The sequence below is a fragment of the Anabrus simplex genome, chromosome X, assembly GCF_040414725.1.
Source record: "Anabrus simplex isolate iqAnaSimp1 chromosome X, ASM4041472v1, whole genome shotgun sequence".
NCBI lineage: Eukaryota > Metazoa > Arthropoda > Insecta > Orthoptera > Tettigoniidae > Anabrus > Anabrus simplex.
In genome coordinates this window covers 114,666,027-114,693,269 of record NC_090279.1, presented here as the reverse complement: position 1 = coordinate 114,693,269, position 27,243 = coordinate 114,666,027, and the positions used below count along the sequence as shown (strand labels likewise).

Below are 27,243 nucleotides of genomic sequence, written 5' to 3'. Positions count from 1 at the left end.
TGGACTTCCAATGGGAATTTTAGCTAACATTTACCTCGACTTTTTGGAACACACTCAGATAGTAGGTCACATTAAAGGACTCGATCTCTGGCTTCGATATGTTGATGATACCTATGCCATAATTAACAAGGAAATAAATGATAGTCACAGTATCCTTAATACTTTGAATAATTTAGACCCAAATATAAAATTTACAGCTGAAGAAGAAGAGAAAGGCATACTCAATTTTCTGGATATCCAAACAATTCGTAAAGACAACCATTTCCAATTTAAAATATACAGGAAACCCACTTTTACCCTGACTACAATCAAAAGTGATTCTTTACACCCCATCTCGCAAAAGAAATCAGCTTATTATAGTTTCGTCAACAGAGCCTTTGAAATTTCGCTAACAGAAACAGACAGAAAAAAGGAACTTTCTTTCATTCGTCAACAGGCTCTACATAATGGTTTCAGTTTGAAATTCATCAATAAAATCATCACTAAATGCAAATACCAACAACAAATTAAACTTAAACAGCATTCAGAAAAAGAAAAAGGATATGTAAAATTCACCTTTAATAACCCGAAGATTTACGAAATCACCAACTTATTCAAGAAACACAATACCAAGGTAGCCTTCTCTACAAACAACAACACGAAACATAGGTTCTTTAGTCATAATAAAGCTAATAAACTTAAAGATGACGAATTCCAGGAATCGGGTATTTATAAGCTGACTTGTGCTCAATGTAAAAAAACTTACGTGGGACAATCTGGAAGGAACTTCTCAATTAGATATCAAGAACACGTCAATGCTGAAAGATACAAAAGATTCTCTGCCATGGGATCCCATATGAAAGAGTCCAACCACAAATTCACCAATATAAAACAGGACCTTCAAATTATCTGTATGATTAATAAAGGTAATCTTATGAACAACCTGGAAAACATCCACATCGTTCTTGATAAATTGGAAAACGGTGAAGAGAATCTCAACGAAAACAACGAGCATAAAAACATCTTATATGAGAATATTAGCAAATACTTAGAATGGGTAGACATGAAACAGACTAGACGAACAAGAGATATAATCAAACACGACATCGCAGAAGCACAGCCCAATCTCCCTCCTCCCTCACATGTTATTTTAGATGACGATGAAACTCTACTTCCCTTCTCTCCAGAGCTTTCCATGAACTGTCAAACTGTATCACATCGTTACTTCACCAGGTCGCGCTCAAAGACAGACCCTCTAGACAGCGCAGAATAAACATCTTTTCCAAACAAGAACGAAAGGCAAGATGACCTATTCTGACGACCTCCATTTTTATCAAAGGAGTCTCCAAAGAACTTTTATTTGTGCTTATTGTCAATGTTTTTCTTTTCAGTTCTTTATTTATACAGCTGAAGAGGACCACTAAGTGGTCGAAACATGTCCTGTAAGTTTTAATTTTATTCAATTTTGCCTGAGGCATTAATAAAGTATCGATTAGGTGGTTATTTATACTTACTTCTTGATTAAACATCGATACGGTCATGAAATGGACAACTTGTAATCGCCTTCAAATGTCGATGAGAGAACTTGCTAGCTGGAAATAGCGAGGAAACGATAACGAAGGTAATCGATCGCATGCAACATAATCGCTGGGGTGCTTAAATACCGGTTTGTTGTTTGTCCAACCCTTGTCCCGTTTCCCTACGGGGTCGGGTATGAGGTGAGATGAATTTGTCGTGGCGGTTTTTTTTGACCGGATGCCCTTCCTGACGTCAACCTCATCAGAGGAGTTAATGAGAGATGAAATGAATGACGTGATATATGATAGTAGGGAGAGGGTGAAACCCGGTGCCGGCACATAGCCTACTCCTGTCGAATAGCACCAAGGGGTCTGCTCAAGGCTTAACGTCCCCATCCGATGGACGAATCACCATCAACAGCGTCATATGCCCTCACTCCATATGAGCACTGCGGAGAGGTTTGGAATTTAATCCAGGCTTTTGGCACGCAATCTAGTGATTAGAAAGTGTATTCCACCACCTCCCCTACCCTGCCGGCCAACATTCTGATGGTGAAAATTTTTTCGACCAACGGGACTCGAACCAGCTAACCTCGGTGTTAGACCGTTTTTAGACTTCAGCGTCTTAACGATCATGGCCACCGGTAACAGAAAAAAATCGTACGCGCTTAATCACTCGTAATAACGGATGCATCAGTGATAGGGCTCTCGCTGTAACCGAAGGTTGATACACAGTTTAACACAGGAATTTTGAAGGGACAGCAAAAAATTGCCGTTATAACGGGGTTCTCGTTATATGCCGTACTCGCTATAGCGGACTTCTACTGTATTTATTTTTACCAGTTGCTTTACGCTGTACCAACGCAGATAGGTCTTATGGCGACGTTGTGATAGGAAAGGAGTGGGAAGGAAGCAGCTGTGGTCTTAATTAAGGTACCTGGTGTGAAAATGGGAAACCACAGAAAACCATTTTCAGAGCTGCCAACAGTGGGGTTTGAACCCACTTTCTCCTGAATGCAAGCCGAGACCATATTTATTTTAGGTGAAAATATCACGAATATACCCTGGATTATGTAACTATAAATGCGCCAGTTTATGAATGATGTATAGCCTATGCATCAGCAAATTCTGTTTACACACGCCCAATTTGCTTGTCAACTTTTAAAATTTCATTTAATCACTATTACACAATACTGAATAAATCAATGTTTTAATGTGTAATGTGCAGGATGCAGGAGTTACATGGGTAAATCTGGTAAATATCACAAGCATTTGTCATAATGGAAACAATGTAAGAAGTTCTCTCAACTATAGATGTTGAATGATGAATTATAGTCTGATTCACTGTCTTTATTTTACTTCCATTTGAAGATCTGTCTAATATTTCTTCCACCATGATCCGTTGATAATGCAGAGAATTATATAGTTGTTACTTATAAAGCAAGCCCATCAGTTTAATTTGGGCTAAGGAAAGTTGTATATTGTAATCTGTTAAGGACTTGCTACTATTCTACTGCAGAGCCATCGAAACAGCACTCCTGGTACACCAGTACATAAGAGTTACACAGGTCAGTCTAATTCTCACTCTCTTACTTATTTCACATAGTCTATGCTCAGTTTTTGTGATAATGTGAAAGTTTTCCATTTAGAGGAAACTTAAATCTCTGAGACCTTGTTATTTTTAATTTACTGAAACTTTCCTGAAATACTACTGTAATCGAAAACACAAGATCTGGTTGGCAAATTACCTCAAGAAGAGTAACCAACGCTCCATTAGCAATTGACATAAGTGGTTTCCATGTACAGTTCTACTTACATTTCTGAAAGTCTTTTTATGGCTTTTAAGATCAAATCCAGGTTAAGAGGATTTCTCATAAATGGCAACCTCAGCCACAGGTTGCAAACAGTGGTATCGTGGACACTTCCTCTCGATATAGAATGGTTTTTAAATTGAAAATATTGGCAGTAAATTACTGTATGCACACTTTAGTGTATATATGGAAATAAACCCTCCTCTACGAACCATGTGACCTTGCCGCGGTGGGGAGGCTTGCGTGTCCCAATGATGCAGATAGCCGAGCCGCAGGTGCAACCATATCGGATGGGTATCTGTTGAGAGACCAGACTAACGAATGGTTCAACGAAAGGGGGGTAGCAGCCTTTCGGTAGTTACAAGGGCGGCAGTCTAGATGATTGACTGAGACGGCCTTGTAATAATACTCAACATGGCTTAGCTGTGTTGATACTGCTACACGGCTGAAAGCAACGGGAAACTACAGCTGTAACCACCTCCCGAGGACATGCAGCTCTCTCTGTATGAATGATGTACTGATGATGGCTTCCTCCCGGGTAAAATATTCCGGAGGTAAACTAGTCCCCCATTCGGATCTCCGGGTGGGGACTACACGAGAGGGGGCGATCATCAGGAAGATGGATACTGACATTCTGCGAGTCGGAGCGTGGAATGTTAGAAGTTTGAATCGTTGTGGTAGGTTAGAGAATCTGAAAAGGGAGATGGATAGGCTAAAGTTAGATGTAGTTGGTATAAGTGAAGTACGTTGGCAGGAAGAACAGGATTTTTGGTCAGGCGACTACCGAATTATCAACACGAAATCAAACAGGGGTAATGCAGGAGTTAGTTTAATAATGAATAAGAAAATAGGGCAGCGGATAAGCTACTACGACCAGCATAGTGAAAGAATTATTGTCGCCAAGATAGACACCAAACCAATGCCCACCACAATAGTGCAGGTCTATATGCCTACTAGTTCAGCGGATGATGAAGAAATTGAAAGAATATATGAGGAGATAGAAGATTTAATACAATATGTCAAAGGTGACGAGAATCTAATTGTGATGGGAGACTGGAACGCAGTGGTAGGCCAAGGAAGAGAAGGTAGCACAGTAGGAGAATTTGGATTGGGACAAAGGAACAAAAGAGGAAGTCGGCTGGTTGAATTCTGCACTGACCATAATTTAGTCCTCGCCAATACTTGGTTCAAACACCACAAACGACGGCTGTATACGTGGACGAGACCTGGAGACACTGGAAGGTATCAAATAGACTTCATTATGATTAGGCAGAGATTCAGAAACCAGGTGTTGGATTGCAAAACTTTCCCAGGAGCAGACGTGGACTCTGACCACAACTTGTTGGTCATGAAATGCCATCTGAAGTTGAAGAAATTGAAGAAAGGAAAGAATGCAAAAAGATGGGATCTAGACAAGTTGAAAGAAAAGAGTGTGATGGATTGTTTCAAGGAACATGTTGCACAAGGACTAAATGAAAAGGCCGAAGGAAACACGGTAGAGGAAGAGTGGAGAGTCATGAAAAATGAAGTCAGTAGGGCTGCTGAAGAAATGTTAGGAAGGAAGAAAAGATCAACTAAGAATCAGTGGATAACTCAGGAGATACTAGACCTGATTGATGAACGACGAAAATACAAGAATGCTAGAAATGAAGAGGGCAGAAAAGAATACAGGCGATTAAAGAATCAAGTGGATAGAAAGTGCAAGGTAGCTAAGGAAGAATGGCTGAAGGAGAAGTGCAAGGATGTCGAAGGCTGTATGGTCCTGGGAAAGGTAGATGCTGCATACAGGAAAATCAAGGAAACCTTTGGAGAAAGGAAATCTAGGTGCATGAATATTAAGAGCTCAGATGGAAAGCCACTTCTAGGGAAAGAAGACAAAGCAGAAAGATGGCATGAGCATATCCAACAGTTGTATCAAGGTAACGATGTAGATAATTTCGTTCTGGAACATGAAGGGGCTGTTGATGCTGATGAAATGGGAGACCCAATTTTGAGGTCAGAGTTTGACAGAGCTGTGAGTGACCTAAATAGGAACAAGGCACCTGGAATTGATGATATTCCCTCTGAATTACTGACTGCCTTAGGAGAAACCAGCATGGTAAGGTTATTTCATTTAGTGTGCAAGATGTATGAGACAGGACAAGTCCCATCCGATTTTCGGCAGAATGTTGTTATACCTATTCCCAAGAAAGCCGGTGCTGACAGGTGTGAAAACTACCGCACTATTAGTTTAGTATCTCATGCCTGCAAAATTTTAACATGTATTATTTACAGAAGAATGGAAAAACAAGTTGAAGCTGAGTTGGGGGAAGATCAATTTGGCTTCAGAAGAAATGTAGGAACACGTGAAGCAATCCTGACTTTACGTCTGATCTTAGAGGATCGAATCAAGAAGGACAAGCCCACGTACATGGCATTCGTAGATCTAGAAAAGGCATTCGATAATGTTGATTGGACCAGGCTATTTATGATTCTGAAGATGATAGGGATCAGATACCGAGAACGAAGAATTATCTACAACCTGTATAAAAATCAGTCTGCAGTGATAAGAATCGAGGGCTTTGAAAAAGAAGCAGCAATCCAGAAAGGAGTGAGGCAAGGCTGCAGTTTGTCCCCTCTCCTTTTCAATGTTTACTTAGAACAGGCAGTAAAGGAAATGAAAGAGAAATTTGGAAAGGGAATCACAGTCCAAGGAGAGAAAATCAAAACCTTGAGATTTGCGGATGATATTGTTATTTTATCTGAGACTGCAGAAGATCTCGAGAAGTTGCTGAATGGTATGGATGAAGTCTTAGGTAAGGAGTACAAGATAAAAATAAATAAGTCCAAAACAAAAGTAATGGAGTGCAGTCGAACGAAGGCAGGTGATGTAGGAAATATTAGATTAGGAAACGAAGTCTTAAAGGAAGTAGATGAATATTGTTACTTGGGTAGTAAAATAACCAACGATGGCAGAAGTAAGGAGGACATAAAATGCAGACTAGCACAAGCAAGGAAGAGCTTTCTTAAGAAAAGAAATTTGCTCACTTCAAACATTGATATCGGAAGTAGAAAGATGTTTTTGAAGACTTTTGTGTGGAGCGTGGCATTGTATGGAAGTGAAACATGGACGATAACTAGCTCAGAAAGAAAGAGAATAGAAGCTTTTGAAATGTGGTGTTACAGAAGAATGCTGAAGGTGAGATGGATAGATCGAATCACGAATGAAGAGATACTGAATCGAATTGGTGAGAGGAGATCGATTTGGCTAAATTTGACGAGAAGAAGAGATAGAATGATAGGACACATCTTAAGACACCCAGGACTTGTTCAGTTGGTTTTTGAAGGAAGTGTAGGTGGCAAGAACGGTAGGGGTAGACCAAGGTATGAATATGACAAACAGATTAGAGCAGATGTAGGATGCAATAGTTACGTAGAAATGAAAAGGTTAGCACAGGATAGGGTGGCATGGAGGGCTGCATCAAACCAGTCTATGGACTGATGACTCAAACACATGGAAATAAACACAAAATGTAAGCACCCATTCAAAAAATAAAATAAAGACTATTATTATAAAACTTATTTGCTTCCTACAAGTAACACCATATACTTTGAGTGTAACTGAAAACTCCAATATTTAGGGCAGTACTCAAAAAAGCAAATAAAGGAAATTTATAATTATGTGACTCGTGTAAAATACATTCAAATGCCGCTCTGCAAGGTCGTTCTCCTCACTACTGGTCTGTGTGTGATGCCAGGTGACTACAATCACCTTGGGAGGGGGCTTAGCATGCTTCAGTGCTTGATGGCGCACGGATGCACCGGAAAAGAGTGTCTGATGTGCAAATTATGGACAGGCCTTCTATACTGCATATCACTTACATTAGCATGGTGCGTAGCTTGATGAAGTCACAATGCTCAGGATTTTCCACTTCAACAACACCCCACGGGTAGAGCCTACCCCGTACTTTACGACCTCGCACTTCCAGGAGAGTGTTAGCACCACACACAGCAAATGGTACGGCCTCCTTTAGTAGTCGTACCTAACAAAAACAAATTCATAATATCAGGGAGGAGACAGAGGACCAGAGAGACAACTGGCTAAGTACCAAGAACGACAGTGGCACTCAAAACAGGTAGCTTTAATAGAAAATCATATTTTTCTCTTCTAAATAGTACAGAATCTGATAAAAAATTAATCGGATTACTTTATTTAAATCGGATTCAGTTTCTTGTAATAGAACAAGAGTTTAGTAACTTAAAACTCCTTTCTTCCCAACATATGGCTTATTCCAAGAATAAGACAAGTTCTTTATATGACTTTTTGAAAACAGAATTCAGTAGTTATACCTGTCTACAAACTGACTTGTTTTAAAAAACAGGCACATGTGTTAAAAGAGAAAGAAAAGGAAAACACATTTGATTACATTACAGTCCCACTAATCTGAACTAATTGGGACCGAACCCTGTTCGGATTAGCAAAAATTTGGATTAGGTGGATTTTCATCAAATACAACAACATATTGACTTTCTCCCGGACTGTGTGTGCCTATCGTAATAGTGCATGCTTTGTTTCAAGAGTGCTGAGTTTGTTCTACATTCTGTTCCTAGTCCCTGCTGTCTCTCAGCATGGCAAGCAAACATAAACACAACTTGTATATGTTAAAAGAAAAACTCGAAGTGTTAAAAAGACTGAACAATGGCAAAAGTGTCACTCAATTATCAATTGAATTGGTGTCAGCAAAGCAATCATTAGCAATTGGAAAAAGAACTGTGTTAAGATTGAGCAGTTTTCTGCTACGAGTGAAAAGTCTCTTGAAACGGCAAACAACAACATTGTCCTCGTATAAAAAACTAGACAAAGCACTTTTTTTGTTGCTTACTCAAGAAAGACAGAAAGGAATCCCTATCACTGGCCCTCTAATACAAGAAAAGGCGCTTCAACCGAACAATCTCATGGACGGTGATCCACCATTTTCAGCTAGTTGCGGTTTTTTACACCGATAGAAGAAAAGACATGGAATTAGACAGCTTACGATAACTGGCGAGAAACTGTCAACAGACAACAACGCAGCTACTGAATATCTTGAGGAATTTAAAGTGATTTCTTCTCTGTACTCGCCGCAGCAAGTGTACAATGCACATGAGACGGGGCTAAATTTTAAAGCATTGCCTACCAAAAGCCTTGCATCACAAGAAGGAAAGTCTGCCCCAGATTTTAAAATGGATAAACAAGGCATAACTCTGTTAGCTTGCAGCAATGCCTCTGTGACACATAAGCTTCCACTAATGATAATCGGCAAATCGGCAAAACCGCGGTGTTTCAAAAACATGAACTTACTCACTGTTTATTATAAAAATCAGAAAAAGGCTTGGGTGGATTGGGCCTTATTCCAAGACTGGATCAGAAAACAATTTGTGCTAAAAGTGAAAGCATTTAACAAAGAAAATGAACTGCCTCCTCGTGCATTGTTACTGATAAACAATGCTCCGTTGCATCCAGAAGAAATGCAACTTGTTTGCGGTGACATTACAGCCATTTTTCTTCTACCCAATATCACTTCGATTTTGCAGCCAATGGACCAAGGAGTGTTGCACACAATAAAACAAAATTACAGAAAAGTGCTCCTTTGAAGCCTATTTGAAGAGAATGAAGAACTTATAATCCTGCAAAAAAATTAAGAAAATTACCATTAAAGATGTAATTTACTGGGTGGCAGAAGGGTGGGAGAACACAAGCGAAGAAGCACTGCAGGAATCGTGGAAAAATCTCTGCCAATCTGGAGTTTGTTAAAATAGGTTTTTTTTTTTCTCCTAGAAAAAAAGTGAACTACTTCCACTAATAAAGAAAATTCCGGGTTGCAAAAATGCAGAGGAAAAATGCATCGAAGAGTGGATGGCTATCGACGACAGTGGTCTCGAGGAATACTACGCAGATGAAGACATTGTAGCAGTGGTGCAGGGGACGTCAGCTGAGATCAACACAGATGTTGGTGAAGACGAGGGGGACGCCCAAACTAATGTTGTTTTACATACTACTGCTGCCAGTGCCCCTGACCACGCCCTGCGCTACGTTGAGCAGCATGCCGCTGCAACTCCTAGTGATGTAACATTTATGCGACGTTGACGAAATATTGCCTCTTCAAGTCGTTTCAGGGCGTTACGCCAAAAGAAGATCACCGACTTCACTTCTTAAGTGTTGGTTTGCTTTTCCATTTGTTTCGTTGTTAACGTAAAAAAAATTATATTCAAATTTTGTTATACACATTGTTAGTAGCCTTCTGTTTTAAGTTTTTTTGTATAATATAGCCGACAGATTCACCGTTTACTCCTGTAGCATTTATTTCATGTTTTTCTGTGCTAATACATTTATGTTTTTACTTGGAAAAACTACTTTAATCAAACTACTTTAATCTTTAGTTTTTCCTGTTTTAAAATTCAAAACAAGTTTGGCAGATATTTTTTCCTAGCCCTGTTTGCATTAGGCGGATTTTCGGATTAGCGAGACTCTTCTGTATTTGAAATCTATGATGGTGGCACTGGAGTAAAACTGACAGCAACAATTTTGAATTTTTTTTTTTTTTTTTTTTTTTTTGCTAGGGGCTTTACGTCGCACCGACACAGATAGGTCTTATGGCGACGATGGGATAGGAAAGGCCTAGGAGTTGGAAGGAAGCGGCCGTGGCCTTAATTAAGGTACAGCCCCAGCATTTGCCTGGTGTGAAAATGGGAAGCCACGGAAAACCATCTTCAGGGCTGCCGATAGTGGGATTCGAACCTACTATCTCCCGGATGCAAGCTCACAGCCGCGCGCCTCTACGCGCACGGCCAACTCGCCCGGTAATTTTGAAATTCAAACTGCAACATCACCTTTTACTGGAATACATTTACAACCACAAATTATGAAGCCAGGAGTTGTGGAAAAGCATTCAAGTAATGAAACAAGTATTTCGAGAAGAAGAAGAGCAATATTTATCAGCAGCTGCATCTTCAGCTAGTATGTTAAGTATATTTTCTACTTTTGGATTAGTGTATTTGAAAATCAGGAACTGATTTGGGACAGAAAAGTTTATATGACATTATGTAAATAAATAATTTGAATAAAATATTGGGCCAATATCATATCAGAAAAGGCATCCCCAGGCAATCACTAGACCATCAATATTTTTCACAGTTTTGGAAGTGGTACATGGAATTGCTTTCTTATTCTGGTGGCCGTTACACATAAACTTTTCTACCCATTTAGAGTATTACCTTTAATCTTGGTACATAAAGACCATTTCCTACAATTTTAAATGTATTTAAATGACCTATATATCTCTTGATTTTTATCAATGACTTCAATTAAAGAAACCCTACAAAAAAAGGAAAAAAAAAACTGTCACAAGTGAACTATGTAGTGCAAGTGGAAAGTGGTTTTTTTTTTTTTTTTTAAGACTTCATTTGTGAAGTACAATATGATGTTTCATTTATTATGACCTAATCTGTACTGTGTAAGATTGGTGACATGTGCATTTGTAAATAGTAGAATTCTGTTCTATATTTCCTGGAAGGATACAGAAAGTTACATGAATTATGGAACAGGGTGTGTTGTTTTGTGGGTGATGTATTCTAGAAAATATTTCTGACTGTTCTGGAAATACGACATTCGCGATCAGGCGTATTCTAGAATGTTAGTCAAAGTTCGCGACCGAAAGTAAGGTTACGATTGGTGAGTCTAGGTGGCGATAGGGAACTCGTGCACGCTGATTGGCTGCTCCAAGGCCGGAATTTCCTATATATAGAGAGCAAGGCAGTGTTCGAATTAATTTGGTATTCTGAATACTGTCGGTCTTGGTCTATCTGTCTGTCTGTGAGCAGCCTATCTGGTTGACGTCGCCCGGTTTCCGGGACGGCACTCCCTCAGGTAAGCACTCTTGAATTCCGTTCCTGCTAAAATTTCCGTAATGTTCCGATTTGCTTTTCATACAGGAGTCTGCCCTAACCTCGCCTAGATTCGCCAAATTAGTAACTTATGACACCTTAGTTTTTCAGCTGGGCTTACCTGTTCGTTTCTGAGGCTTTCCCATTTCTTGTTTCACTAAAATATGTAGATTGTAGTTTAATATTATTTCCCTTGGGGTTTGCCTCTGGTAGTTCTGTATCACTTGAGGTACGCTAGATTTTGGCGAACCTGTTCACTTCACTGTAAATTGCATTGTACAACTGCATTGATAACTAAATGTATAGTTGATTTGAAATTTGAATTTACAATGCTACGAAAGTATTATCAAAGAACCTCTAAGCTATGTATATCACAGAACTTATAGTTCGTAACTTGGAATTGTATTTGGAATGTATTGGTAAAATTCTTTTGTAAATAATATTTTTCAAATCGAAGGATCACGGCGATTTATTTTGGAATCCGCTATCTAAGCCATGTCCATGCCTTTGGTAGGTTCCCAGCCTTTTCCACCTTCCCGGTTTGTTGTCCACTAGTTGGCCCTACTGATATTTACGTACATGTTTTGTTGGAGATCCGCGTAATGCCAGCTAATGCTTTTCCGAGTGTGTAGTGATTTCTGATATTGTGTAGTTTGCTCTTACTTTCCATTTTAACTGTGTTTGTGCCTTGTTTTGTGTGTTACCACTGTAGTTGAGGTAACACAAACAACAACAAATATTAATACAGAAGTACCTAATAGAAAGGGACAAACAAGTGATATACTGTACATATTAACTACGAATGAATGAAAGCGCGGGAACATGTCGCCAGATGTCTCCCACACGTGCACAGAAAAATGGTGCGAGGTCAGCACGACAGCAGAGCTAAATGGGTCTGGCCTGCAACACGAGGAAGTTGAAGGAACAATGTGTGTCAGTCAGCACTGTGGTGGTGTTCTTCACTTCAACACGACCCAGAGACAACATTTGGACGACTTCACACGGGGAAGAATTATTGGGAAAATGGACGAAGTGTGACGAGTGTAGCCCAGGAGTTTGGTATTGCTCACAGCACTGTTCCACGTGCATGGGGAACGTTCCGTACCACAGGCACTGCTCCCCAAAGGAGAGGTGGAGGTCTACCATGGTCAACTACAGCACCAGATGACTGCTACCTTGTGCAACAAGTAAGAATGGACGAATGTCAAACAGTGGATGTAATTGCAACCACATTTAACAGGTCTGCAAGGAACGCAATCTGCACAAGGGTGGTTTGTACGCCCAACGACCATTGCATTGTGTTCCGTTGACACCCGCACACTGGCATCAGGACTGGATCAACGAGGAGCGAGTCGTTTACTCTTCTCAAATGGGAGTAGATTTGGTCTGAGTAGTGATTCTAGACGTACCCTTATCTGGTGAGAGGTGGGATCACCCAGGAACATTGTCGAACATGGCCATTTTGGTGGTCCTAGTGTTATTGTATAACGTTACATGGGTGTACCGACCTCCAAATCTTTGAATGTGGTACACTCACCGGTCAGCGTTATTGAGACTGTATACTCCTTGTGCGTCTTTTCAGGGATGCATTTGACCCTGAATTCATTTTTATGGATGAAAATGCACGACCGCAACTCTTGGAACAAGAAGATACTCGGCAAATTGACTAGCCTGGCCGTTCCCCCCTGGCAGACATATTGCAGCATGTCCACATGCAGCAACAACTATCCAGCAGTTGTCAACCATGCTGTTGGGAGGAATGGAGCGCCGTACCACAAGAACTTCTTACCAACCTTATGGCCAGTATGGAAGCACGTTGCATGTCCGTGGTAATTGCACACCCTTTTAAGAACCAGCCAGTGTAACAGGTTCATGGCTGCTATATTTTAATAATATGGAACTAACCTTAAAGTTTCCCGTGATATAAAATCTCAGCCAAACAAGAGTCTGCAATACTGGAAGAAGAAGCAATATTTTGCTAGAACTGATTCCTTTGGAGGTACTGTACTACCCCCCTTTGAATTCGATTTCATTACAGAGTTCAAAGTGGTCCACAATATTTGGTGAATACTGCTTGGAGAACAATTTTCTTGTCTTTCCTGCCCATCCTTAAAATCATCATACATTTTTTTTCTTCTTTGCTATTGGCTTTACGTCGCACCAACACAGATAGGTCTTACAGCGTCGATGAGTCAGGAAAGGGCTAGGAGTGGGAAGGAAGCGGCCGTGGCCTTAATTAAGGTACAGCCCCAGCATTTGCCTGGTGTGAAAATGGGAAACCACGGAAAACCATCTTCAGGGCTGCCGACAGTGGGGTTCGAACCCACTATCTCCCAAATACTAGATACTGGCCGCACTTAAGCGACTGCAGCTATTGAGTTCGGTATCATACATTTTATAGGATTAAGTATGTCTGAAGTTGTAATAAGTCAAGGGTCTCGTTGAGTTGATTTACCTTTCTTCTTTGAATAAGTTGCATTTAAATGAATATGAATTACAATAAGTTCAGCTTTGTAAAGTTAGACTGTATTAAGTACGACTTATTTGGGCTGGAAAAAGAAATAAAGTCGAGACTTGAGCTCAAGTAGTACTAGATGAAATTATAATTGTATTCAATGTCCGGCTTTTGGTCCAAGGGGTCCAGAGTTTGATTTCCAGCGAGGTCAGGCTCGGGGACTGGCTGTCTTCAACATTATATTTCATTCTGCATAGGTCCCCATCTAAACACACCAGCTATGGGCATCAACCTGAAAGACCTGCAACAGGCCATTATTATTTATCTCGTTATGCCCTCGACTGAACCGGGCCTTCTTCTACTCCTACTACTCTTCTACTCCTAAAATCTCTTCATCCTTCGTTCTTCTGTCCAGGTTATAGTGGCTCTGGTGTTGGATTTGTCGTCTGTCGAATTTGGTTCTGAATTTACATCTATCCAGTATAATGCCTTCCGAGATGTTGATTTCCTTGAGATCTGTTTCAATTTCATGGTTTCAGATGAAAGGGCCAGGTTGAGAATTCTTTTAGTTAGTCTCTTACTGTTTATTCTGATAATGTGTCCATAAAATTTCGATCGCCTTTTCTGAAAAGTGCGAGATATTTTTAAAGAAGGATAATATATTTCCAGGGATGATTTTTTCCTTCATATTCCCTCTATACAAACTGGGCCAACATTTTTTCTTAAAATGTTCCTTTCCTGTTTCTCTATGTCTTTGGTTAGAGACCCGCCACCAAGGATTAAGGTTTCTGAAGCATATAACTCTTCAGGTTTGATTACTGTATTATAGTGTCTAAGTTTTACTTTCAAAGATATTGATTTTTTTATTGTACCCAGAGGAGACAACAAAAGCAAGCCCTTAAAACTAAAAGAAAAATAGATCCTACCCAGCTAATCAACAACAAAAATTACCAGAAAGCAACTGAAAAAATAAAAATCACAGACAAACTTGAAGACTTAGTACACAACCTTAAACAAATTGCAGAAGACCTAGCTCCAATTAAACCACGTAAAAAACACCAATGGTGGAACAGTGAATGTGATGAAACAGTGGAGAAAAGACATCAGGCATGGCTATTATATCAGTCCCAAAAGACAGAAATATCCTATCAAAAGCTAGTAAAACAGAGAAAAGAAACTACCCAAGTCTTAAGAAGAATAAAAAGACAACATCATAAGGACACCCTGCAGTTAATTGAAGAACAGTTCAGTAAAACTAAATCAAGGGACTACTACAAAACCTTCAGAAAGCAGCTCCAAAAATATTAACCCCCGACCCTACTGATGAAGGATGAAGATGGTAAGCTGGCCCATAACAATAAAGACAATGCAGAAATTCTGGCTAAACATTTCAACAAGCTTTTAAATTGTGAGGAACCTACAGAACTCCTTCATTTGGACACCAACACCCCGATAAAAACATCACCAGAAAACATCAATCCCCCCACAATAAAGGAAGTCTACCAAGCTCTGAATAAATTAAAAAACTACAAAGCGCCAGGAGAAGATCAGACCTTTGCGGAAATCTGGAAATATGCAGGAACCTCAGCAAAAGTTGCCCTCCATCAACAACTTGTCTCTATTTGGATTAAAGAAGAACAACCAGAACACTGGACAACAGCCCTCATTCATCCTCTGCACAAAAAAGGGGACAAAACCGACCCTAATAACTACAGGGGAATCTCTCTCCTAGACATAACATACAAAATATTTTCAATAATCATCCTTAATAGGATAAGTTTACAACTTGAGAAAGAACTAGGAGAATATCAAGGAGGTTTCAGACCCTGGAGGAGCTGTCCTGATCAGATCATGAGTCTTAAGTTGATAATGGACTATAACAGGAGAAGAAACAGAGATATGGTGATAACATTTGTAGATTTCAAGAAAGCTTATGATTGCATCCATAGAGAATCTCTGTTTAAAATTTTAAGACACCTTGGACTACACCCCAAATTAATAAACATGATAAAATTGACTCTCACCAATACCAAGTCAAAAGTGAAGTTTAGGGGTGAAACATCAGACATTTGAAATTAAAACTGGACTACGGCAGGGAGATGGGCTCTCACCACTATTATTTAACTGTGCTCTAGAAATGGTAATGAGGGAATGGTTTAGAAAATGTCCCCCCAAAATAAAGATTGGCCGAAAAATCAAAACACATTGCCTGGGTTTTGCTGACGATTTAGCATTACTAGCAGTGGACATAAAAGAAGCAAAAACCCAGATATCAGAACTTCAAAACATTGCAAATAAAATTGGCCTCAAAATATCATTTGAAAAAACAGAAATTATGCCCCAAAAACCAACACAGCTAAAAGAAGTCACCATAAATGGTAATAAAATCAAAATAGTAACTCAGTTTAAATATCTTGGAGAAGTAATAACACATAACTTAAATGAAAAAATCTCAATCCAAGTAAGAACAAATAGATTAGCTAAAGCACAAAAATTAACATGGGATATCTACAAAAAGAAATGTCTATCAATAAATACAAAAATAAAACACTACAACACAGTTATAAAACCGGAAGCTACATATGCAGCAGAAACACTCTTTTACCTGAATAAACAATCAAAGACTGACAGACTTCAGAAAATTGAAAGGAGGATTGGAAGAACCTGTATCAACAAAAAATATCAGAAAGATGAACAGTGGCGGTTAATACCTAACAAAGTCGTGTACAAAGAGCTAGAACCCATTACAGATACTATGCGTAAGAGGAGACTGGGATTCTTTGGACATATCATGAGGATGCAGGACTCGAGACTTCTGAAACAACTAGTACAACACAATCTCGTCTCAAAAAATACCACAACAGGATGTAAATGGATCAGAGAAGTAAGAGAGGATCTGAAGGAAATAGGCCTTACAACAGAAGACACCAAAAATAAGATAAAATTGAATACAAAACTCAAGAATACAAACCTCCGCTTTACCCTTACACAAAACAAACCAACAACACGCACATTTTCAACTGAGGAAAGGGCACGAAGATCGGAGCGTCTGAAGAAGTACTGGGAGGACCGCAAAGCCCGAACAATCCCTTCAAAGAGACCTGAACGACGGACTGACTAAAGTGATCCTATGTGGTCATAAAAGAAGAAGAAGAAGAAGAAGAAGAAGAAGAAGAAGAAGAAGAAGAAGACCTGTTTAAAGTGGACCTGTAAGCTTTCTGTTATTTGGAATCTCTTTCTTTATTTGCTTCGCAGTTTAAACCAGAGGGCTACATAATTTCTCCCCAATATTTGAATTGATTCACCTGAAAGTTTTTGCCGAATTTAGTTATCATCATCATAGGCATTTATTCGTCAACGAATATGTAGTATATAAATACAATGTCATTTGGACACATTAATTGTATCATCTCAGATGGCTGAACAGACCGATTCTGGATGCACAGATTTTATTGCAGTGACAGCACACACTAGGAGTTGTAGCAGATGGTTGTGCAAGAATGCCATCCCTCGCATTCGCTCGTTCTTTCCTGCGGTTCCTCCTCTCAGCTTCTAATCTTCTCCTATCTTTTTCTAGATGTTCAACTCCATTGTATACAATGCTACGCCATTTGGGCCTATCCTCGGCTGTAGTTTCCCAGTTTATCGTATCAATATGACATCTTTTAAGATTATACTTTAGAACATCCTTATATCGTTTAAGCTGCCCTCCATGGTTATGCTGGCCATTCTTTAGTTGGGAGTACAAGATTTTCTTTGGGAGGCGTGTATCTGGCATGCAGACGATATGACCAGCCCAGCGTAGCTGATGCCTGACTATCATTGCCTCTATACTTGTAGCGTTGGCTTCCTCAAGGATGCTAATGTTGGTTCGACGATCTTGCTATTTAACTTTCAGTATTCTCCGTAAGCATTGTTGATGATATTTTTCCAGGCATTTTAGGTTTCTCCTGTAGGTTGTCCAGGTCTCGCAACCATAGATAAGAGTAGGAATTACAACAGCATTGTAAACGTACAGTTTGGTTCTCACACTGATATCATGATTGTCAAACACTCTTCTTAGGAGACGACCGAAAGCCGCACTAGCGCATCTTAAACGATATTGGATTTCTGCATCAATGTTTGCACATGTCGAGAGATGGCTTCCAAGGTAAGGAAAATGATTTATATTTTGCAGAGAATGGCCATTGATTGTAATAGTTGGAGTTCTCTTATTGGAATTAGGTGCCGGCTGGTAAAGAATCTTACGTCTTATCAACATTAATTTCCAGTCCGATACTTTCATATGCTTGATTAAAAGTATTAAGGATTGATTGCAGATCTTCCTCTGTGTTGGCTAAGATAACATTGTCATCTGCGTACTGAAGCTCTATAACTGACACTGAGGACACCTTGGTCTTAGCTCGCAGTCTGTTAATATTAAACAGATTTCCATCAGTTCTATACAGAAGTTCTACTCCTGATGGCAGTTTATCATCCACAAGGTGTAGTATAGTTCCAACAAATAGTGAGAACAATGTTGGAGCAATTACTAACCTTGCTTTACTCCAGTAGAAATACAGAAAGGGTCTCCTGGTTTTGTATTACAAAGAACAGTAGCAAACATGCTGTCGTGTAGCAGTCTGAGTATCTGTATGTATTTGTTTGGACATCCGATCAGAGCTAGAATTCTCCATAGAGCTTCTCGATTAACAGAATCAAACGCCTTGACAAGATCGATAAAAGCCATGTACAAGGGTTGGTTTTGCTCTCTAGACTTTTCCTGCACTTGCCTTGCACTGAAAATCATATCAATTGTACTTCTGTTTGGCCTGAAACCACACTGAGTTTCTGGTAGGCACATTTCAGTCAATGGCAGTAGACGATTAGACAATACTCTAGCAAGAATTTTTCCTGCAACAGAGAGTAATGATATTCCTCTATAACTGTTACAGAGTCTTATCCCCTTTCTTGAAGATAGTGATGATGGAAGCATCCCGTAGATCAGCAGGGATTGTTCCCATGTTCCATATTTTCACAATCAACATGTGTGTATGGTGAATTAGCAAAGGACCACCCTCCTTGAAGTGCTCGGCTGGAATTCCATCTTGTCTGGGTGGCTTTTTATTCTTCAGCTGATGAATGGCCTTTTCAATTTCTTGAATAGAAGGGACTTCACCTAAGTGATCTCGAATTGGCTGTTGTGGAATATCAGCAAACACATCTTCCTCGACATGTGAGTTTCTGTTCAGGAGGTCTTGAAAATGTTCTTTCCAACGGGAAGCTATCGAGTCAGGGTCTTTAAGAACTTCAGTACCGTCTTTGGATTTTAGACAATTAAGACCTTTGGTAGAGGAACCATAAATTGCTTTGGTAGCACTGAAGAAGGCACTAGTGTTGTTGGAGGCGATTAAATTCTCCATTTCCTTTGATTTACCTATCCACCATTCATTCTTGATCATCCTGCATCTCTTCTGCACTTCCGTTTTGAGTTGTTGATATCTATGTTTCTTGGGAAATGAATTTGGATCATTTTGCCACACGTTGTAGGCTTTCCGCTTTTCATCAATTATGTCACATATTGCTTTGTCGTTCTCGTCAAACCAATCCTGATGTTTTTTCTTATTAACACCAACTGCTTCTTTGCCAGCTGCTATAATAGCTGATTTTAATAACGACCAGTGCTGCTCTATATCTTCTGGGTATTCATTTGGAAGTTTATCAGCCAATAGTTCTTGATAGGCAGATTTGATACTGTTGTTCCTAAGTTGTTCAGTATTTAGTTTGTGTTTTATCGCTTTCCCCTGAATTCGCCGTTTTGGAGGAACCTGTATAGCCATCACAGATCGAACTAAGCGGTGGTCGGTCCAGCAATCATCAGCACCGGTCATAACTTTGGTTATATGAACATCGCGCTTATCTCTGGCGCGGACAATAATGTAGTCGATTAAGTGCCAGTGCTTTGATCTGGGATGTTGCCATGTTGTTTTAAATCTATCCTTCTGGCGGAAGAGTGTATTTGTAATGACAAGATCATATTCAGAACACTTCGTGAGTAGAAGGGTTCCATTGGCTTTGATTTTGCCTACACCCTCTTTACCAATAGTTCCAGGCCAAAGTGATGATTCTTTGCCAACCCGAGCATTAAAGTCTCCCAGCAGAATAAGCTTATCTGACTTGGGTACATTTGATAGGAGTTCATCAAGTTGCTTATAGAATGCTTCTTTTTGATCATCTTCTGACTTCAGTGTTGGGGCACATGCACTAATTATTGTAGCTCTTTGGTTGTTCTTGAGTTTCAGATGGAGTGTCATAAGTCTTTCATTAATTCCAGATGGGAACTCATCAAGATTGTGAATGAGCTCATTCTTTATTGCAAAACCTACTCCATGAATTCTTAATTCGTTTTCATCTTTTCCTTTCCAGAAAAATGTATAGCCACCGCCATGTTCCTTGAGTTGTCCTTCTCCAGCGCGTTTAGTTTCACTAAGAGCAGCGATATCAATGTTGTATTTCTTCAGCTCACGACTTATTATTGCTGTACGTCGCTCTGGACGGTTATTTGCATTAGTGTCCATCAGAGCACGAATATTCCAGGTAGCTATATTCATGTTGCAAATCTTTCTTTTGTTTCTACCGCTAATTGGTGTGCCCACTGAACGCGGTAATCCAGTCAGGTGAGAAGTTAGACTGCCTATGTTTAGGGCACCTTTTATAGCCCCCTCCCCATTCAGGGTGAGCAGAGGGGATCCTAAATAGGACTGCTCAGTCACGGGTGTAGCACACGAATTGCTCTACAGTCTGTCCTCGAGCAAAACGGCGATCACACACTCGCCGCCTACGTGCCGACTCATCACTAGGAGCTCCCAGACTACACTATCCTGCCCCCGTCGCAACTTGCCAATCGCCGCAGGACTTTAATATTGAGTAGATGATGTTGCTTTCCAAATGACACCTGTGCGTGAAATCTTTTTACGTGGGAATGCTGGTGCACATCAAGTCACACAGCCCTTAACAGTTTCGGGATGCTGGCCCAGTGGCATAGAGTCTACGACGACTGGAGATCCAAAAACTGCTGCGGTTGTTAGACCTCATGGACATAATCAGGTGTAGTTGGAGTTGTTCATTATTCGACATTTGGAGATTAAGATGGTATCCTCCAGGAGCGTCTTTCTAGTTGCCGACTGTCTCTGATTGCGCTCCTATGGCTACAAGCAGTACAGCATGCCATATATGCCATAGTAATCACCACACTTTAGTGGATGATAGAGTGGTGATTGTTGCTAGATGGACTGCAACGACGCATCTTACTCCCATTATTGTATTGTTGCAGACCACCAAGATGGCTCCCAGCAGTAGGCAAAGATCTGTTGCCTTAGAAACGCCTCAATGGAAGAGTGGAGTTATATATCTAGTTGGTAGTATCTATGGAGACCAAGAAAATTTAGCGAGTGGGTGGTTGTTAGGGCAAGGTTAGTAACCAAAATACACTCTTAGTAATTTATCTATGGAGCAATTGTAGCAAAATCCAGCATGGAGGCACTTAGGGCAATAAGATGAAATAAAATTATGCCCTCAAATCAATTAAAACAAGCTCTAGACTCTTAAGATAACACGTTCACACAACCACCGCACCAATTAAATGCTCAAATACTCCCTGATACCCACTAACACTACACAGAACGCGAGAAAATATGTTATGATCGCGGAGCTCCACTACACATGATCTCTTCCAGTGTATAGTGCATGCTGTAGTGCCTTAGTTATCATAGGCTGTGAATCGTGAAGCTCCTTCTATGTATTGAGTTTTCTCATACGAGATTTGAAGCCCTGTTTTGATGGCAATCATGTAATCATGTAATCATGTAATCATGTAATCATGTAATTTTTCAATGGAATGAATTGCTTCCTGCCTGTTATTGGAAAGGATTGCTATGTCATCCGCAAAGGGCAGACAGTGTACGTGAATTCTATATTTACATTGTCTGTCAAGGGTTATTCCTTTAATTTCCCTTTCCCAGGTCCTGATTACTTTCTCAAGTACGAGACTGAACAGTAACGGAGATAATCCTTCTCCTTGACAGACCTCGGTGTTAATAGTAAAAGGCTAAGATATTTCGCCTAGGAATTTAACTTTTGAAGTAGTACCAGTTAATGTTTGTCTGATTAATGCCCCCCCTTTTTTTATCCACTTGAAATTCTTCTAGAGTATTAAAAAGTGTTTGACGGTCTATAGAGTCATTTGTTTTTTTGAAATCTACAAAAGTAATAACAGTTTGTCTGGTTTTACATATTTGTAGGATACTTTTAAGATTAAAGATTTGTTCTGTACAAGGTCTTCCTTTTTGAAAACCTGTCTGGTATTCACCAATTAGATGGTATGGTTGTTTTTCAAGTCTAGTGAGCAGGGCTTTGGAAATTTTTTTGTAAGCAACGGGTATCAAGCTAATTCCTCTATAATTATTGATGTTGGTTTTTAACCCCTTTCTTGTGTAGTGGATGGATTAATGCACATTTCCAATCTTCAAGGATAATTTGATGATTCTTCTCGGAAAATTTTGTAGAAGTTACGTGTATTGTTTTTTTTTTTTGTTTTTTTTTTGTTTTGTTTTTTTGTGCAAAATCTTGTTCAATTTCTGCCAAGCTGTAGTGATCATATTTGTGTTTCTCAGACCTGATGATTTTTGATGTTTGTTTCTATATTTTGGTGAATTCCCACCAGGTTAGTTCAGTTTTATGAGAATTCCATTTCTAAAGTTTATGGGCCTTGTAGCAGGTTTCATTCCACTACCTATGTCTGCGTTTCCTGGGGGGGTGTGTCAACATTTTGAGAAGACTTCAAAAGCATGTCTTTGAGTTCTACCCAGTTCGAAGGATTGTAAATAGGGATACTTTCACTGAAAGTACTGGTGTTCTGTTTAAGAAATTTCAGATCGATGCACAGGGTTTTTGTTATTCTTGGTTTGGACCTGTTTGGTTCAAATTTTACCTTGATTAAGGAGAGATAGTGGTCAGTCAATGATTCCTTTTTTATTATTATTATTTGTGTATGGACCCTGTTGGATCATGCATCACATTTATGATTCGCCTTTCTAACAGACCATATTGCTTTCATTCTTCCACTGTGTGCCTGTTTTCTTTCCCCTGACCACTTAATCCCCGATCTTTCAGGGACTTCATTCTCTGACGGTAAATGTTTCTGTCCAGTATTTCTGATGTTTCTATCTGGGTCTTTTCCAGATCATTTTAACATCTTGTATCCATGGTACAATATTCAGTTTTTCAGTATACGTCAAAATCTTGTGGGTTAGCCTTGAAGACGATAGTCTGTGAACGTGTCTATAGAATTTCAGTCTTCAGATTCCTTTTTCAACTTTAACATTCATAATTTCTTTCTGATATTCTTCGAAATAGCCACATGATCTATTTAAAATTCTTCCAAGCAAAAATTTGGCGATCTCCAGGTTTTTTCTTGTGTGGAAGCGCCCGGAATAATAATAATAATAATAATAATAATAATAATAATAATAATAATAATAATAATAATAATAATAATAATAATAATAATAATAATAATGGAACAATGATATGAATGAATTTATCATGCGGGCACATCTTCGAATAACTCGTCTTGAAACTGAAATTGCAGGATATAGACAACAACTAGACACAGCCTTTACAAATCAGTACCCAACAATGAAAGTTACTGAACAGCGCATTGCAGATCAACGAAGATCAATCATCAAGAACAATTTGATCCCGGGTCCTGTTCTTAGTAGAATCAGACAAGAAGTAACACAAGAACTCTTTCCACATCTTGAAAGTACCGAGTCTGACTCAACGGTTAACAGTCCACCTGATACTGATATTACAGTACATACAAGTACTCCCGAAGTGATACTTTCAGATAACTCTGACCTCCATGACAAGACACATGTTGAATTCTACAAGGCCCTTCTAGAATATTCTGGTACCGATCCTACACAATGACCCATACTGCCAAGGCAGCAAACATCCAAAAAGTTTGGAAAAATCATTGAAGATCTTAATTCGAAAGTCTTGCCAGAATATCTGAAAGAGCACCAGACGTTCCCTGAAGTACATACTGCTATATACTGTGCAGCACTAGCCGCAGTACGACTGAACAATGGAAAGCCACTTTTGCCTAACAATAAGTCTGTCAAGAAAAAATTGAGAGAACCACCTTGGGCAAAACGCCTGAAAGAACGCATCATCCAAATCCGCCAGGACGTCAATCGCCTGCAGCAATACAAGAATGGAGTAAGAGGGAAACGCCTAAATAACAAAATTATTTGAATTCTGAAAATCAGTTCAAGGCAGAGTCTGGAGGAACCTGGAAGCACAGTACTACAAGAAACCCTCGAAATCATGAAGCAAAAGTTGGCCGCATTATCCAAGCGCCTCAAAAGATACCAAAACACCACAGAGAGAAAATCACAGAATGCAATGTTCGAAAGAAATGAGAAACAGTTCTACAACAATCGGAACGAGAGAACACAAGATGCAGCACAAGATGGAAATACGCCCAGCGAAGGAAAAATTCACAGCTATTGGTCGGGAGTATGGTCGAACCCAATAGAGCACAATGCGGAAGCCCATTGGATCAGTGAACTGAAAGATAGAACTAATGAAGTGAAGCATATGGCAACCAAGGCTGTTGAGATCGGAGAAATACTAGACCTGGGATTTTAGGCTCTAAAAAAATTAGTTTTAGGCGCCTAAAATAGGCTTTTAAAACAAGTAAATAGGCTTTTAAAAGAGAAAACAGGCACTTAAAATATGTTTTTAAAATGTGTGTATAGGCAGGAAATAGAGTTTAAAATATTACAATATACACTTAAACTGTAACGTGATACTTTTTTACTTTAACAAACGTGGTATCCCTATTCTTAACCGAAATAACTGCAAAATTAAGACATAATAAAAAAGACATTTATCAAAAACAATATAAAAAGTAATGTGACAAAAAAAGTTATTGATTATGTGATATACCATTATCAGTACTGATCTAAAACCTTAATACTAAAATCACTGTACACAATTACAGCACTGTAGGCATCCAATAACGGCATAAACGCGAATGGAGTATGTGTTTATTATTTGTGAGGAACATTCCTACAGTACTTTCATTCGTAGTTTGCTTTACAGTACATAACAATAATCTTCTCCAAATTTTCCACAGTCAGGCTGTGTCTTTTGTCTGTTAAAATCATTTTGAAAGCAGAAAAAGTGCGCTCCACACTCACAGATGTTAGAGGGGCATAGGAAAATTTATCTACATTTTTCAATTCAATTTCACTTGGTAAGTCTACCTTTTCCCCATCCATTACCTGATGTACCCTTTTCAGCACTGAATAACCTGAGTTCTTCTGCAGTACACTAGACCACTTGTCTCTTATTTTGTCCCCTACCTTGCCCCTAGCACTTTGTATGTTATTCTCAGCTTCCTCAATTACAGAAAATTGCTGTTTGAGACTGTTTCCTTTTTCTTCCATTTTTGTAATGGTGACTGGAAGAAATGAAAAATTTGCCTGAATATACGCAATGTCTCTCTGAACACTGGAACAATCATTTAACAGCTCTTTGACAGACGACACACATGCAGAGTGGTCCGTTAAAGGCAAATTGTCTATCACAGTCTTGATTTCCTCAAGATGTTCTGCATAATACAGGGCAGCTTCCATCCAGGAACCCCAACGGGTGATGATTGGCTGTGGTGGAAGGGGAATAGAGGGGAGTTTCTCTCGAAAGATGGCTATTCTTGATGGAGCATTACAGAACACTTTCTTCATTGTTGAAATGAGAGTATTTACTGCAGGAAACTCGGCCCTAACAGTTTCTGCGAGTCTATGCAAGGCATGGGCCATGCAAGTAACATGAATTAAAGAAGGATAGAAAGTTTTGAGGAGAGGTGCAGTGGCAATCATGTAGGAAGCAGCATCGGAGACGAGGAGAAGGACTTTAGAATCATCAACACTCCCAGGATACAACAATTGCAACTCCTTGTTGATGAAGTATGCAATGCTTTGACTATTGACTTTCTCAAGCTGTTTAGAGCAAAGAAGGTGAGCGGTAGATGCCTGATTGGGTTCCAGTTTTCCTACTATAAGGTTAGCAATGTACCTGCCCACAGAGTCGGTGGTTTCGTCCACACACAACCATATGCAAGACTCCCCAATATCCTCCCTGATTGACAAAATGACCTCATTGTAACAAATATCTAAGTAGTTCTTCTTTAATGTAGATGCTGATGGGATGTGCTGCTTGGTGTATTTCTCTCAAAAATCTCTGAAAACCGGATTATGCACAGCATTCCAGGGGATATTTGCTGCAACTAGGGCTCTACACATATCAGCATAGAAACCATTATGGGTTGTAGGAGATATAGTTTGTGTGAGCAGAGTCTGTCTAATGTTACTTTTCATGGCTGCTTTCGCTTTGTGACTGGCAGTATCTGCATGCTGCTGAAGGTGGCATTTTTTCTCATGTGAAATCTAAAACACAATAAAGTGATATCAATTAGAGACTAAGATGAGGAATAGAAAAGGTGAGCTATTGAATAAAATTTGTAATTTTGTACTATTTAAATTAAGCCATTATTACTCTAAAGTTAATTAAGAACAAGAACACTACAGTCCCCGAAGGGCCTTGGCTTTCAATAACGGTTGCTGCCCAGCTCATGGCCTGCAGATAATGGGTGGAGTGTGGTCAGCACGATACATCCCTCAGCCGTATTGCCTTGCCTCCGTGACCCCTGCCCACTGTAGCTTCTCAATTGTCCTCACGATGCTGGGTCAACACCGTTCCAGACCTCATAGATTTCTAAATTACTGCCGGTACTAGAAATCGAACCCAGGTCGTCTGGACTAGGTCTCTACAATTAATTAGAGGAGCCAATATCAAAACCTTAGTTTTAGATTAATATGAAATTTACGATATATGCACATACCTGTTTATTGCAGTACTGGCAGAAAATAATCTTGCCATCAAAAGTCATCCCTGGAAATTGTACAAGCCATTGTTGTATAAGTGCACTCTTAGATGATTTTGTTTTAGGCATGATGAACTATATTCACTTAAACAAATGTTCTTTCACTGGAGACTTGACACAGAATGTCCCTTCTTACTACCTGCTCCTTGTTCTTCCTAGATAATCTCCCCCCTCACCCCGTCACTCGACACAGTACGTCCTTTACTACCTGCTCGTTGTTCTTCTGAGCTAATCCTCCACCTCCACCCTTCACTCAGCATTCCTTTGGTGACAGTTGTCTGGGAAGAGCACATTTCTGTGAAAAACCCACCCTCTCCTGTTCTGCTCGTTCCAGGATGTCCATTGTGTGATTGTAAAAATTATAGAAGTTGAATTTTATTTTAAATGTAGAAAATAGGCATTTTTAGGCACTAAAATAGTAAAATAGGCTCTAAAGGTCCAAACAGGCATTTTAGGGCACTATAAAACTCTGTTAATGTCAGGTACTTATCATGAAACGTCAACATATTTTTAAAAAAATCATGTTATTTCGTAAGGAATGAAGTAGGCATTTGCCTTAAAATCCCAGGTCTAGCTATTACTCAATGC

General features: G+C 39.5%; 1 protein-coding gene across 2 annotated transcripts in view; it reads right to left on the bottom strand.

Annotated features, from left to right (window-relative positions):
- The window catches only part of Septin1 (Septin 1), a 124,401-nt gene that overhangs the window by 40,811 nt on the left and 56,347 nt on the right, over positions 1-27,243 (bottom strand). Inside the window, exon 7 of one of the 2 annotated variants that reach the window (XM_068231007.1) lies at positions 7,169-7,329. In XM_068231007.1, the coding sequence (XP_068087108.1) occupies positions 7,169-7,329 (161 nt within the window). Of the gene's footprint in view, positions 1-7,168; positions 7,330-25,716; positions 26,159-27,243 lie in introns of those variants that run through there. The other variant, XM_068231008.1, reaches the window with a different exon arrangement.